At 42.6% G+C, this 14,063-nt stretch overlaps 1 protein-coding gene across 1 annotated transcript in view; it reads right to left on the minus strand.

Moving 5' to 3' along the window:
* Window positions 1–3,745: 3,745 nt before the first annotated feature.
* Tep1 (telomerase associated protein 1) overlaps window positions 3,746–14,063 on the minus strand; it is a 59,964-nt gene continuing 49,646 nt past the window's right edge. The window contains exons 43-55 of the mRNA XM_042701084.1: window positions 13,880–13,993; window positions 12,211–12,318; window positions 11,469–11,601; window positions 11,314–11,390; window positions 11,078–11,210; window positions 10,801–10,937; window positions 10,536–10,660; window positions 8,295–8,438; window positions 8,042–8,141; window positions 5,391–5,496; window positions 5,072–5,283; window positions 4,843–4,947; window positions 3,746–4,190 (exon numbers count right to left, since the gene is read on the minus strand). Of these exons, the coding sequence (XP_042557018.1) occupies window positions 4,053–4,190; window positions 4,843–4,947; window positions 5,072–5,283; window positions 5,391–5,496; window positions 8,042–8,141; window positions 8,295–8,438; window positions 10,536–10,660; window positions 10,801–10,937; window positions 11,078–11,210; window positions 11,314–11,390; window positions 11,469–11,601; window positions 12,211–12,318; window positions 13,880–13,993 (1,632 nt within the window). The 3' untranslated portion in view covers window positions 3,746–4,052. The remainder of the gene's footprint in view (window positions 4,191–4,842; window positions 4,948–5,071; window positions 5,284–5,390; window positions 5,497–8,041; window positions 8,142–8,294; window positions 8,439–10,535; window positions 10,661–10,800; window positions 10,938–11,077; window positions 11,211–11,313; window positions 11,391–11,468; window positions 11,602–12,210; window positions 12,319–13,879; window positions 13,994–14,063) is intronic.

Consider the following 14,063-nt stretch of genomic DNA (forward strand, 5'->3'; position numbering starts at 1 on the left):
AGCTACTCAAGAGGCTGAGATCAGAGGATTCAAGTTCAAAGCAAATGTTGGCAGACAAATCTGTGAGACTTTTCTTCAATTAACTGCCAAAAAGCTGAAAGTGGAGATGTGGCTCAAATGATGGAGCACTGACTTTGAGCAAAAAACTCAGGGACAGGACCCAGGTCCTGAGTTCAAGCTCCAGACCTGGCACTTAAATGTATGGTAGGGATATAGTAGCAGTAGCTTACCAGGTGTGCATAAATTGCTGGGTTTGATTCCTAGCATAACAAAAAATATGTAAATTTGATATATGAAAGAGAAGGCTTTGTGGCTAGGCAGAAGAAATGTCCTCTGATACCTCAGTCCAGTGGCTCTTCATTGTGGAACTTATCCAAGTATGAGAAGAAACCGAAATTCTGTGTACTGATAACAATCTAAACACTGCTTAATATAAAACACAACTAAATTGCCCTTTCAACACTTGTGGGTACCTGTAGTGGTCCCCCTCATCCATAAGAGACATGTTCCAAGACCCCAAGTGGACGCCTGAAACCACACATGGTACCAAACCCTAAATACATAGCTTTTTTTTTTTTTTTTTTTTCCAGTCGTGGGGCCTGAACTCTGGGCCTGGGCGCTGTCCCTCAGCTCTTCAGCTCAAAGCTAGCGCTGTACCACTTGAGCCACAGCGCCACTTTCAGCTTTTTTTCTTTTTGCTACTTGAACACAGGCACAATACCATGATAATTAATTTTTTAATTAATGTATTAATGCCACTGGGATTTGAACTCAGGGCCTTGAGTACTACTGGCTTGCTTGTTCATGGCTGGAACACTACTACTTAACCATCCCTCCAGCCTTGCTCTTTGCTGGTTAATTGAAGTCTGTCCAGGCTGACTGCAAACCACCATCCTCCTTGTCTCAGCCTCCTAAGTAGGTATGAAGGTATGAGTCATTGACACCCAATGACAGTTGGTAATTTTAAAGTGAATTTAAAGTAGATAAGTGGTGATTTGTGTCCAGGGTAAGATGGAGAGGACAGAGTAAGATTTCTCCATGCTACACAGAGCATCACACAATTAAAAACTTGGGCCTGACATCAGTGGCTGACATGTTTAACGACTCAGGAAGCTGAGATCTGAAGATCAAGATTCAAATCCAGTGTGGGCAGCAAAATTCTGGGACTCTTATCTCCAATTAAATCACCAAAAATCCAGAAGTAGAGGTGTGGCTCAAGTTGTAAACCATCATTCCTGAGCAAAAATATCTCAAGGACAATTCCAGGCCCTGAATTCAAGCCCCAATGCTTAGCATACATACACACAACAGCAAAAACAAAAAACTTGGAATGTATTTCTATTTTCTTTGCTGCTGCTGCTGCTTCTTCCTCCTCCTCTTCCTCCACTTCCTCCTCCTCTTCTTCCTCCTCCTCCTCCTCTTGCGCTGTTACTAGGGCTTGAACTCAGGGCCTTGTGCTCTCACTCAGCATTTTTTCTCAGAGTGCTCTACCACTTGAACCACCTCTCCACCTTCACTTATTTCTCAGTTTTCTATTTTTTGGACTAAAATCAGAAAGAATGAAATCAGTAATTTCTTTTCTTTTTAGCAGTGCTAATGGTTGTACCTAGAGCTGTGTGCATACTGGGAAAGTGCTCCATCCCTGAGTTACACCTTGGCCCCTTAGTGACTTTTAGAATGATGTCATGGTTCTCTACAAGATATTTCAAATAATCTTAACAGATTTGTAGTCATGAGGTCAATATGGAAGGAAGTGAGGATCCAGAGACACTTGTAGAGCATTTGGGCAAGGCACATGAGAAACAAATCACTTATCAAGCTGCATCAGCCAGACTCTTATTTCCAACTAACCACCAAACAGCTGGAAGTGGAGCTGTGGCTTAAGTGATAAAAGCACTAGTCTTCAGCACAAAAGCTGTGATAGCACCCAGGCTCTGAGTTCAAGCCCTAGGAGCACATGCGCACACACATACCACACATGCACACACAAACACAGGAGAGTACAACAGACTATTGGGGTAGGGGATACTGCAGGAGGAGGGAGGGTGAATGAGGAAGTTGAATATGGTCAAGTACTTTATACACATGTATGAAAATAGAACAATGAAATATATTGAAATTGCTTTAAGAAAAGGGACAGTCAGGGTGATAGAGTGTGTTGTGTGTTTTTGTGGAAATGTTACAATCAAACCCCCCTTGTACAACTAATCTGATAATAAATCCTCTGTGTGTGTGTGTGTGTGTGTGTGTGTGTGTGTATACATGCATGCGCACACCAGCGCTTTGGCGCTGTCCCTTAGCTTTTATACTCAAGGTTGGCACTTGAGCCAAAGCTCCACTTCTGACATTTGGCTAATTAATTGTACGTCTTGTAGACTTTTCTAATCAGGCTAGCTTTGAACCTTACACCTTAGATCTCAGCCTCCTGAGTAGCTAGGATCACAGGCATGAGCCATGGGAGTCCAGCATTTTACACACACACACACACACACACACACACACACACACACACACACACGACTGATCCACCTTTGAATGTGTTTTAAGCTTTGTTAGTTTCAATAAAAGATTTCTCCCAAGAACAGCAATGATTATATTATATGAACTATTGCCTGCAAGTCACATGGAAAGCCAGCAGACCTTGGCCTGCTCACTGGGGCACTTAGTTCTCACAGCTGGTTCAATGATGGGACTCAGTGTTTCCTAGTTCTAGACATTCATTTCTCATTCCTCCTTCCCTCATTCTTTCTGGATCAAACAAGAGTATTTTGCTCTACTCAAATTAAGTGCTAACCAACATGACCCTTGTTTTTTCTCCATAAAGAATGGGATCTAGTGTGTAGGGCAGCAAAGATCAAGGGAATTTTTTTTTTTCTTTTTTTTGGCCAGTAGTGGGGCTTAAACTGTAGGCCTGGGCACTGTCCCTCAGCTCTTCAGCTCAAGGCTAGCACTCTACCACCTGAGCTACAAAACCACTTCCGATTTTCTAGTGGTTTATTGGAGATCATGGCTTTAAACCATGATCCTCAGTTCTCAGCCTCCTGAATAACTAGGATTACAGGCATGAACCACTGTCACCCAGCATAACAAGGGAATTCTTTTTTTATATATCTATATATGTTTTTATTGTAAAAATACTGTACAGAGGAGTTACAGTTACATGAGTAACGTAATGAGTACATTTCCTATGGAGTATTGTTACTTCCTCTGTTTTTTCCCTTCCATCCCTTCCGTCCCCAACTCTCCCCCTCCCTTCTCCCCCCTAAGTTGTAAAGTTTGTTTTCAATATAGTGTCTTGTACATCTCATTGTTAAATGGGTCAACCTGTACCCTTATTTCAGCATTTAGGACAAGGGAATTCCAAACACTGTTTTCAAAGAGTATCTACCATAGATGTGGCTTACTTTCTTGCAGTTATAATTAAGAATATAAAAGTTTTTTTAAGCCAGGTGCCGGTGGCTCATGTCTGTAATCCTAACTACTCAGGAGGCTGAGATCTGAGGATCAAGGTTCAAAGCTGGCCCAAGCAGGAAAAGCCATGAAACTCTTATCTCCAACAAACCACCAGAAAAGCTGAAGTGGCGCTATGGCTCAAGTGGTAGAGCACTAGCCTTGAGCTAAAGAGCTGAGGGACAGCTCTCAGGCCGAGTACAAGCCCCATGACCAAAAAAAAAAAAAAAAAAAAGAATATAAAGGCTTTTAAAATGGATTAAAAATATGTCCTTCCCATTGACGCAAATAGACATAAGGACACAAGCAGGGCTTTTATTTAGTGCCAGTCCTGGGGTTTGGACTCAGGGCCTCTAAAGCCTCTACATTTAGAGCCCATACATTTACTTCTGGCTTTTTCTGAGTAGTTTATTGGAGATAATGTACTTTTCTGCCCAGCCTGGCTTTGAACCGCAATCCTCAGACCTCAGCCTCCTACGAGTAGTTAGGGTTACAGGCGTGAACCAACAGTGCCCAGAAAATTTTACTTTTATAGTCTTATTTAAAAAGTCAATGCTGTCTTCAGGCTTTGCACTATCTAGCACAAGTGATATGATCTTTCTTTAAAGACTGCATTTTCGTTCCCAGGACAAAAAGTACACGTTGCCTTGTGTGTCTCCAACGGCAAGGTGCAGGGTAGAGTCGGGCCCCAGCCAAGGTTCTAGGCAGTTCACTGCCCCCTCACATCGGAACAGACCCATCTAAAAGAGAAACAGAAAAAGAACTACAAGTCCACAAGGCCTACAAGCCTAGGGTGCTTTTCCTTACTAACTTGATTTTCTCTCACATTCATGCCTTTTATTTAGAAACAAGTAAACCAATGCAAAGGGGATTGAAGAAAACATTTTTTTAAATTTCTTCTAATTGTTTTAAGAAAAGAGAAGTTTGGTCTTCTGCCTTTCTATATCCGATATAAGCTTCCTTTTTTCTTTTCTTCCTTCCTTTTTACTTCTTTCTTTCTTTCTTTCTTTCTTTCTTTCTTTTTCTCCCTTCCTTTCTCTCTCTTCCTATCTTTTTCTATGTGTGTATGTGTGTACACACCAGTAATGGGGCTCAAACCAAGGCCTGAGTGCTGTCCTTTAGCTTTTTCACTCAAAGCTGATGCATTACCACTTAAGCTACAGCTCCACTTCCAGATTATTAGTGGTTAATTGGAGATAAGAGTCTCACAAACACTCCTGCCTAAGCTGGCTTCAAACCTTGATGCTCAGATCTCAGCTTCCAGAGTAGCCAAGATTACAGGCATGAGCTACCAGTATCTGGCTTTGCTTGCCTTCTTGTAACACCCTTGCTTTCTTGTATCACCCTTTTGCATCCATGTGTACATACAAACACACACACGTGTATACTTACCAGTTGCATACTGGGTCTCTCCCACAGCTTAACATCTCTGTCCTTTGAAGCTGTCACCAGCAACTCAGGCAGCACATGGAGGGCAGTGACAGCACCCGAGTGGATCTCAGAGAGAAAGAGAATAATATGGTGAGTTCTCAGGGGATCTCTTACTTAAGGAAGCATCAAAGACTGCTGTTTCAGACTTTGAGCTTCCTCCCTGCCTTGGTGACCCTTTTCTCAAACTCACCTTTCTATACTGACATGTTTTTAAATGTGGCATTTCTGGCCAGACATCCATGGTAATGTCCAACTCTGAGCACACTGATGAATCTGATCCTGGAGTCTGGGTTTTAGGTGTTCTCCTCTGCCAGATGTTCCCTGTGGTCCATTGTCCTTCCCGGGTGCACGCAGCCAGGTGCCAGAGCATCCCATCAGATCCAGCACACAAAAATGAAGACTCTGCAATTTTAAGGGCAGCATCAGAACCAGATTTCAGGCCCTCAAGGACCTACTAGGCTCCTCCAGGCCATTTCTGAACTCCTTGGGTCTTTCCATTCCATTCTCACCAGATTCAGGTTTGGCTTGAGTTATTTGGGTTGAGGACTTAGTAAAATTCTCTAAAGTCAGCTTGAAGTCCAGGCTCTCTTCAAACTCCCCTGATTCCTTTTGCTTCTGTAAAATAATAGGTAACTCTGTTCAGTCTGTTCATATCACACAATGTACCAACAATCTCTGGAAATTAGCTTCTCAGGAGGCTGAGATCTGAGGAGTGTGGTTCAAAGCCAGCTGAGACAGAAAAGTCCACAATACAACATTTAACCACCAAATTATACTGAAGTGAAGCTGTGGCCAAGCGGTAGGTACAAGCCTAAGTGAAAAAACCAAGGAAGAGCAAGAAGCCCTGAGTTCAAGTCTCAGTTCCAGCACAAAGAAAAACAAGCAATAGGGTCTGCTCTGGGATGGCTAGGACTTTTAAAAAACTAAAATACAGGTATAATAAAGTACATTAAATGGACATCTGGAGGAACTTTTACATGTGTCTACCATGCAGTTATCCCAGAACAAGATGTAGGACCATTTCTATCACCCTAAAAGCTGTTTTCATGCTCCTTCCTAGGCAAGAACAGACCACCCCTATATTCTGGTTCTGTTGCCACAATTTTTGCCTTATCTTAAGTTTAAGAAAATTATACTTTGGGTTAGGAGAGTGACTGAAGTGGTAGAACATCTGTGAAGGTAGTGTAGGGCTCTGAATTGAAACTCCAGTACTGAAAGAAGAGGAGGAGGATTAAGAGGAAGAGGAAAAGAGGGAATAGAAAAAGAAAAAAAGGGGGCTGGGAAGGTGGCTCAGTGGTAGAGTGCTCGCCTCACATGCATGAGGCCCTGAGTTCAATTCCTCAGCACCACATAAGCAGAAAAAGCTGGAAGTGGCGCTGTGGCTCAAGTGGTAGAATGCTAGCCTTGAGCTGAAGAGCTCAGGGACAGCGCCCAGGCCCAGAGTTCAGGCCCCACGACCAACAAAAAAAAAAAAGAAAAAGAAAAAAAGTAATGAGGGAGGAAGAAGAGAGGAAGAAAGAAAAAGAGGAAATAAGGAAAGGGAAGGGAAGGGAAGGGAAAGGAAGAGAATGGGGAAGGCAAGTGGAAGGAAGAAAGGACGGAGGGAAATAGGGAGAGAAGAGAAAGGAAGGAAGGAAACAAAGGAAAGGTGAGAGAGGGGGAGGGAGAGAGGGAAGAAATAATCCTTTATTTTTATTTATTTATTTATTTATTTTTGGGTCCAGTTGTGGGGTCTGAACTCTGGGCCTGGGCGCTGTCCCTCAGCTCTTCAGCTCAAGGCTAGCGCTCTACCACTTGAGCCACAGCGCCACTTCCCGTCTTTTTCTTTTTGCTTATGTGGTGCTGAGGAATTGAACCCAGGGCCTCAGGCATGCAAGGCAAGCGCTCTACCACTGAGCCACCTTCCCAGCCCCATTTTTATTTATTTTGCCAGTCCTGGGGCTTGAACCCAGGGCCTAGGCACTGAGCTTCTTTTTCCTGGGGCTTGAACCCAGGGCCTACGCCTGAACTTCTTTTGCTCAAGGCTAGCACTCTATCACTTGAGCCACAGCGCCACTTCTGGCGTTTTCTGTTTCTATGGTACTGAGGAATCAAACCCAGCTTCAAGCATGCTAGGCAAGCACTCTACCACTAAGCACATTCCTAGCCCTCATCCTTATTTAAGTGAGATATACATACACTTTAGACACCACTACGTTTGGCTTCTTTTGTCCAGAAGAATGCCTATAACATATGTCTGTATTGCTCCATGTCACTTTTTTTTCTGCCATGTAGCATTTCATGGTATAAGGGTATTGCAAATTATATACTACTTATAGACATTTAAGTTGTTTGGGCTATAATTAATAAAGCAGTATAGACATGCATGACTAATTCTTTGAGAACATGTGCACTAATATCTTAAGTACATATTTAGGAATAATATCACTGCGTCATAACTAGACTTTGTGTAACTTCAGTAGTAGCAGGTCATAAACCAGCTAAAGGTTAACAAGCTCTCCATGAACAAAGGGACTCCAGAACCAATACCTGAATATCTTGCTTCAGTACACCCAAATCCCCAAGTAAACACCTGTGTGATCTAACTGCTAAGCATGAGGACAGACAAGATTCGGTCTTTGTCCTCAGTATATCACATTGGTGAGGAAAGAAAGACTAACAAAAAATATGGAACCATGAAAACTCCCAAGATTTTATTTCCATGGTTTAAAAAAAATAAGACCACACTTTTCTTTCCATGTATTTTGTGTATGCTGGTACTGGAGCTTGAACTCAGAGACAGGGTGCATTCCTTAGTTTTTTCCACTCAAGGATGGCACTCTACCACTTCAGTCATCCTTCCACTTCTGGATTTTTGCTGGTTAACTGGAGATAAGAGTCACATGGACTTTCCTGTCTGGGCTGGCTTCAAACCTTGATCCTGACTTTCAGTCTCCTGAGCAGCTAGAATTACAAACACGAGGCACTGGTAACTTTTTTGTAGCAATGCTAACTTACATTGGAAACCCACCATCCAATGTTGTAGAGTTTGTTCATGCTGAGGATATGGCATTTTGAGCCAGCTGCTTTCCCTGTCCTTTACAACCAGGCTGGGTCTGACATTTAACAACACTGGTCCTGGACCAATGTTTGTTTAAACACAAAACCAAACAGGACTTACCAATAAATAAAGAGATCCATGGTCCCCTGGCTGGGTACAGCAAAATACACCATACTCCTTGTCGGTAGACCATATCAAAGGATGTTCCACATACCGGTCCCTGGTTTATAAGAAAGTAAGAGGCTGAGCCAAAGACCACCTCTCTTTAAGACTCTAGTGTTTTATTTTAAGTGAGGCTCAAATTCAGGGCAACCACTAAGCCACTTTTCTCCTTCCTCTTGCTCAGGAGGAAAAAAAGCACTGTGGATCTTACCAGATCACAGATGGAGCATCATCAGTCTTCATTTGTAGTAATTTCAAGTCTGCTTTGACCAAGATGAGGGACTGACCATCAGGAGCCAAGGCCAGACCCATCAGGATCCCCAAATCCTCCTGTAGAACTTGGTTCAGGTGAAGCCTATAGCTCAAAAAATGTACATGGACAGAAAAACAGGTCTATGTTAGTTAACTTGCCTTGGACTCTTCATTTCCTTGTGTGTTCCTCATGACTATAGAGCAAAATGTATTATGTGACTCCTCTTTTGTTTGTGTTTTTTTTTTCAGTACTAGGGATAAAAGCCTAGGCCTTCTGCATGTAAACAAGTGCTCTGCCACTAAGCTACCTTCCAGCTCCCACATTTTTCTTCTATCAGCACTCTTTACCATCATCATAATCATCATCATCATCGTCATCACCAACATCCCCTAACTTGTTCAAACTAGCAATCTCCAACATTCTTTTTTTTTTTTTTTTTTCTTTTCCTGTACAGGGGCTTGAATTCAGGGTCTAATGCTCTCACTTGACTTTTTCATTCAAGACTGTAACTTTATCACTATAGCTACCCCTTCACTTCCAACTTTTTGGTTGGTTAACTAGAAATAAGAATTCCATGGACTTTTCTGCCCAAATTTTTTTCAAAATCCTCAGATCATAGCTCCAGAGTAGCTAGGCTTATGAGTGTAAGCTACTAGTGAAAACATTTTATTTTTTTCCTTACACTTGTGTTTCCATCTCATAAATAAGCCTCTTGATTCCACCTTAAATACATCCCTAAATCTCTTATCCTCACTGCCCAAGGAAGGCCTGTAGTAAAGTATACCTAAGCTTCAGCTACAGCAACATCTCTACAACATTTCCTTGCCTTTGATATCTTCCTACAACTATGTATCCTCTACTCTTCTGGTATCATTCTCTTTCTAAAGTTTAGGCCCTGAGGTCTAAGAGTTTCTTAGTGGGTAGAGTGTGTATTTAGCATATATGAGGTTCTGGATTTGATCCCAGCACCAGAAATAAAAATAAATGACAAAATGCAATTTAGATCAATTGTATTTAAAGCTGTTAGCACTATACACTCTAGTTTAACAGCACTGGTCTCAGTTTAAATTTCCAGACTAATTCTTCCCTTGGTCCCCTAGCTCCGATTCACTCCAAGAACCCAATGTCAACAGCTTAGTCTGTATCCAGAATACCCCATTCCATTTCCAAAAATGTCACTTCCTTACCTTACCTGTCCATATATGTCCTTTGCATATTTTTTCCATTTAATCTGAAATATCACTTCTTTCCTATGATTTTTTAAATTCTACAGCTCCATAAACTACTTTAATTAATTAAAGCTTTCTTAATTAAAGAATAAAATTCAGCTGTGTTTTGGTGGCTGGGAAGCTGAGGCAGGAAGAATTCAAGTTTAAGGTCAACCTGGGCAACACAGCAAGATTCAATATCAAAGAAATTAGAAGCAAAAATTCATTTGTAGCCGGGAATCCGTGGATAATGCCTATAATCCTAGTTACAGGAGGCTGAGATCTGAGGATTGAGGTTCAGAGATAGTCCAGGCAGGAAAGTCTGTGAGAAAATTATATCCAATAAATCACCAGGAAATCAGAAGTGGTACTGTGGCTCAAGTGGCAGTGCACTCACAATGAGTTGAAGAGCTCAGGGACAGCGCTCAGACCCAGAGGTTAAGCCTCCTGACCAACCAAAAAACAAAAATTCATTTGTATCTGATTCATACTGCCTGACCCAGAGCTTTGAATCAAGCAGGCATTTGAGAATTAATCATTTAAATTTATATGCAGGAGCAGAAAGCAAATGCCTGTCAATAATTAACATCCTATTGACCTAATTATGAAAAAAAATGGAGTGATTTGTATAAAATCTAGTTCCAGACTAACAGATGATTTTCTTAGAGGGAGAGAGAGTGATGTTAAAGTGAAAATGCAAGCCAGGCACCGGTGGCTCATGCCTGCAACCCTAGCTACTAAGGAGGCTGAGATCGGAGGATTCCAGTTCGAAGCTAGCCCAGGCGGGAAAGTCCATGAGATCCTTATCTTCAATTAACCAACAGAAAACCAGAAGTGGCACTGTTACTCAAAGTGTTAGCCTTGAATGAAAAAGCTTAGGCACAGTGTTCAGGACCTGAGTTCAAGCCCCATGACCAACCAAAAAAAGAAATTCTAGGTATAAAGAGACTACCATTCCTATCACATTCATCCAGCTACTTGCTTGCTTCACCTGATATTTCTGGAGGTTGAACTTTTCAGCCGCTCCACTTTCCACTCACTGATCTTTTCATCAGCACTCAGAACATAGAAGGTATGTGCCGAGTACCAGATCAGTGCACTGACTCGGCCTGGAGCCTGGTGAAATAACAAATTCAGTCCATTACTTCTGAGGCCCCAGGATTAACCTTTTCCCTCCCAGACACATACGCAACCTTGATTCCATTAAACTTAAGGCAGGATTCACATACACAAGAACTCAAATTTTCATAATTTACCTGTGCTGTGGCTACAACCTTGGCATTTTGCCACAGAGTTAGTTCTCCAGCTTGATTTCCAGACAGTGCAACAGAACCATCTGGTGCCCAGGCCACAGCAGTGATGGCTGCAGAACTCCTAGGGATATATGTGTCATCTACAAAAGATAGGAAGTGATTCAGTAGGAGTTGTGTTACTGGCTGGCATACAAGAGAAAAAATGAGATCACCTTTGACCTTTATCTCAGTAGCACAACTTTTTTTCACGTCTAACTCTCTGTCTCCATTTCTCACTCACCTGCTTCTTTGGGTATCTGCCAGAGCCGTACAGAACCATCCTCTGAGGTGGTCAGCAGGAGACCTGAAGTCTCTGAAGCAGCAGCTGCACTGATTGGGCCACTGTGTCCCATGAGGGTATGTGTTTGGCACACCTAGGAAAAAGGAATACTGCTGGGCCACTGGGGGCTGACACAATAGAAGGTTGTCCACCTTACTTTTCTACCTCCTACACTCCAATTCTTACAGGGAACTCACCAAGAGTGGATGCCACAAACGTGTAGACCCATCCAGTCCAACGGTTACCACAAGGAGCTCCGATCCAGAATGCCCAGCTAAGACAAGGAGAGAAAAAGAACATCATCAGGGAGGGGAAGAGATATCAGGGATAGGAAAAGATGTTATTTCCTTACCTGGGCAGGGCTCCAGGACAGCATCACAGTGATTGATAGGTTCTGAGTGAGCAATGATGCTGGTCAGCTCCACACCCTGCTGATCCCACACTTTTAAGGTGCCATCCCGGTCCACAGATACTATGTGCCCTTCCTGCCCCCAGAGCACAGGATCAACACAAGGTCATACTAAGCAGGACATGGAAATAAGACTCTCCCTTTCCCCAAGAGGACTCCAAAAAGGTAAGAGTTGACTTGGGAGTATAGAGGATGTTGTAGACACTAAAAATAGGGAGCGATTTTACAGTTGTTATGTAGCCCTGAGAAGGCTTGATATAAGCCTGGTCTAGGCAAGGGGGATGCAAAGAAAAGATACAGATTTAAGTGAAACCTAAGCCTTATTCATGAGCTGGAGATACAGGAAAAGATAAAAATGAAAGATTTCTACTTTGAGGAAATAAGGGACTGTGAAGATAATTCAAAAATAGTGCTCAAAAACAGAGTCAACTGGCTCAAGACTACAATCCTACCACCAAGTCATGACACTAAGAGGCTGTGATCTCAAGTCCCCCCTCCCTTCTTCTTCATGCTTTCCCTCTTCCAGCTACCCTCAGCCTCAATGCCAGTATCTACTCCCAAGTATGTTTTTCTTTTTACTCCTTTTGCCTTTGAGATTAGATGCTCAATGCATCTACTCTTCCAAAACCCCTCTAATTATCTAACAGACACCCCCCCACCCCAGTGAAGCCTACTGCCATCTTACCACAGCCACCACAGTGCTCACAGCACTCTGATGACTCAGGAATTGACCAATTTGCTGTCCTGACTCTGGGTCCCAGAGCCCCACAGAGCCATCACTGGAGCAAGAGACCTGTTAGAAGTTAGAGGAACAGAAGTTAGAGAAACAGAAGTTAGAAGAACAGTATTATCGGCATTCCCCTAGCATTTATGTTTGTTCATCATATACAGTGAAAGGTAGTAGGCCTTGTGATTGAGGGCATTGGCCCTTATGAGTTCAAATCTTAGCTCCACCATTTGTTGCTCTGTGATCTGGAGCAAATTTATCTCTCTGAGCTTGGGGGTTTTTTTTTTGGTTTTTTTTTGGGTCCAGTCGTGGAGCCTGAACTCTGGGCCTGGGCGCTGTCCCTCAGCTCTTCAGCTCAAGGCTAGCACTCTACAACTTGAGCCACAGCGCCACTTCCGGCTTTTTTTCTTTTTGCTTATGTGGTGCTGAGGAATCGAACCCAGGGCCTCAGGCATGCAAGGCAAGCGCTCTACCACTGAGCCACCTTCCCAGCCCTGAGCTTGGGTTTTTTAACAATCCAAAAATAGTCACAATCTAATTGGATGCTGTGGTGTTGGGCATATCTGTATAAAGGATTGGACAATCTGCCTGCACAGGGAACATTAGCAGCTCAGGAGAGCTCTGGCTGACTAGAAAGTACCCCCTGTTCCTTCTAGGAGACCAAAAAGATCTCTTCAACTGATATTTCTTCCCTTCTCATCTTTTTTTTTTTTTTTGAGAAAAATAGGAGAACTCTATATTGTGAAACTACACTCCATCGACCCTGGAAGTATAATTCAAAATTCTGTACCTGAGGACCAAAGAAATAACAGCATGACATTTAACAGTTAGGGCCAGAAATACTAAACCCTGAAGAGTCAGTAGTGTGGTGTTTCTTTTTTTTCATGCATAGATGCAGTATATTTTTATATTATTATTGCTCATCATTCTCTCCTTTCCCTTTATCCCTTCATGCCCCCATATTGGTTTTGTTGTTGTTTTGTGCCAGTACTGGGACTTGAACTCAGAGCATTCCTTGGCACTTTTGTTTGTGGATGGTGCTCTACCACTTGTACACTTCCAGTTTGGCTTTTTGCAGATTTGTCTGCCCAAGCTGGCTTTAAATCTTGATCTTAAGCTCTCAGCCTCCTGAGTGACTAGAATTACGGGCATGAGCCACCAGCACCTGGCTTGGTAGTAGGTTAAGAACCTGGGCTTTCTTAGAATGTTTATTGGCTCAGCATTAACACTAATAGACCTTGGAAATGTTTCTTATTCTAAGTTCAATTTTATTGTCTGTGAAATACAGGTAAGAGTAGTATCTACTTTCAAGAGTTATTGTTTGGTTAAAATGTGGCCATATATTCACAGGCCTTAGTTCAAACATGGCAGAAAATACTCAGTAAATGTTAGCTATTACTATTACTGCTAGTATTTTGGATACTTTGAGACAATGTCTTACTATGTAGCTCAAGCTGGCCTCAAATTCATGATCCTTTTGCTTCAGACTTTCGAGTAATGAGATTACAAGTATCTACCACTGCTTCTGGATAGTTATGATTACTATAAATGAATACTTTAGAATAAAGTGTGCTGTCCTCTTCCAGGAATCCTCTGGGGCTCTGCACCACACCATCACTTTACTCACCAGCAGGTGGTCTTTGGTCCAGGCACAGCCAGTGACCCAGTCACGGTGACAGGCAGAGAAGGAGTGAATCAGAACAGGGGTTTGGGGTGTCCTCACATCCCAACAGAGGAGATTCTGGAGAGAACCCAAGGACACAGAGCAGTCAGGACCAATAGAAGGGGAAATGATAACAGCCATTCAGGAC

The sequence above is a fragment of the Dipodomys spectabilis genome, unplaced genomic scaffold (assembly GCF_019054845.1).
Source record: "Dipodomys spectabilis isolate Male_0828 unplaced genomic scaffold, ASM1905484v1 ptg000286l, whole genome shotgun sequence".
NCBI classification, from domain to species: Eukaryota; Metazoa; Chordata; class Mammalia; order Rodentia; family Heteromyidae; genus Dipodomys; species Dipodomys spectabilis.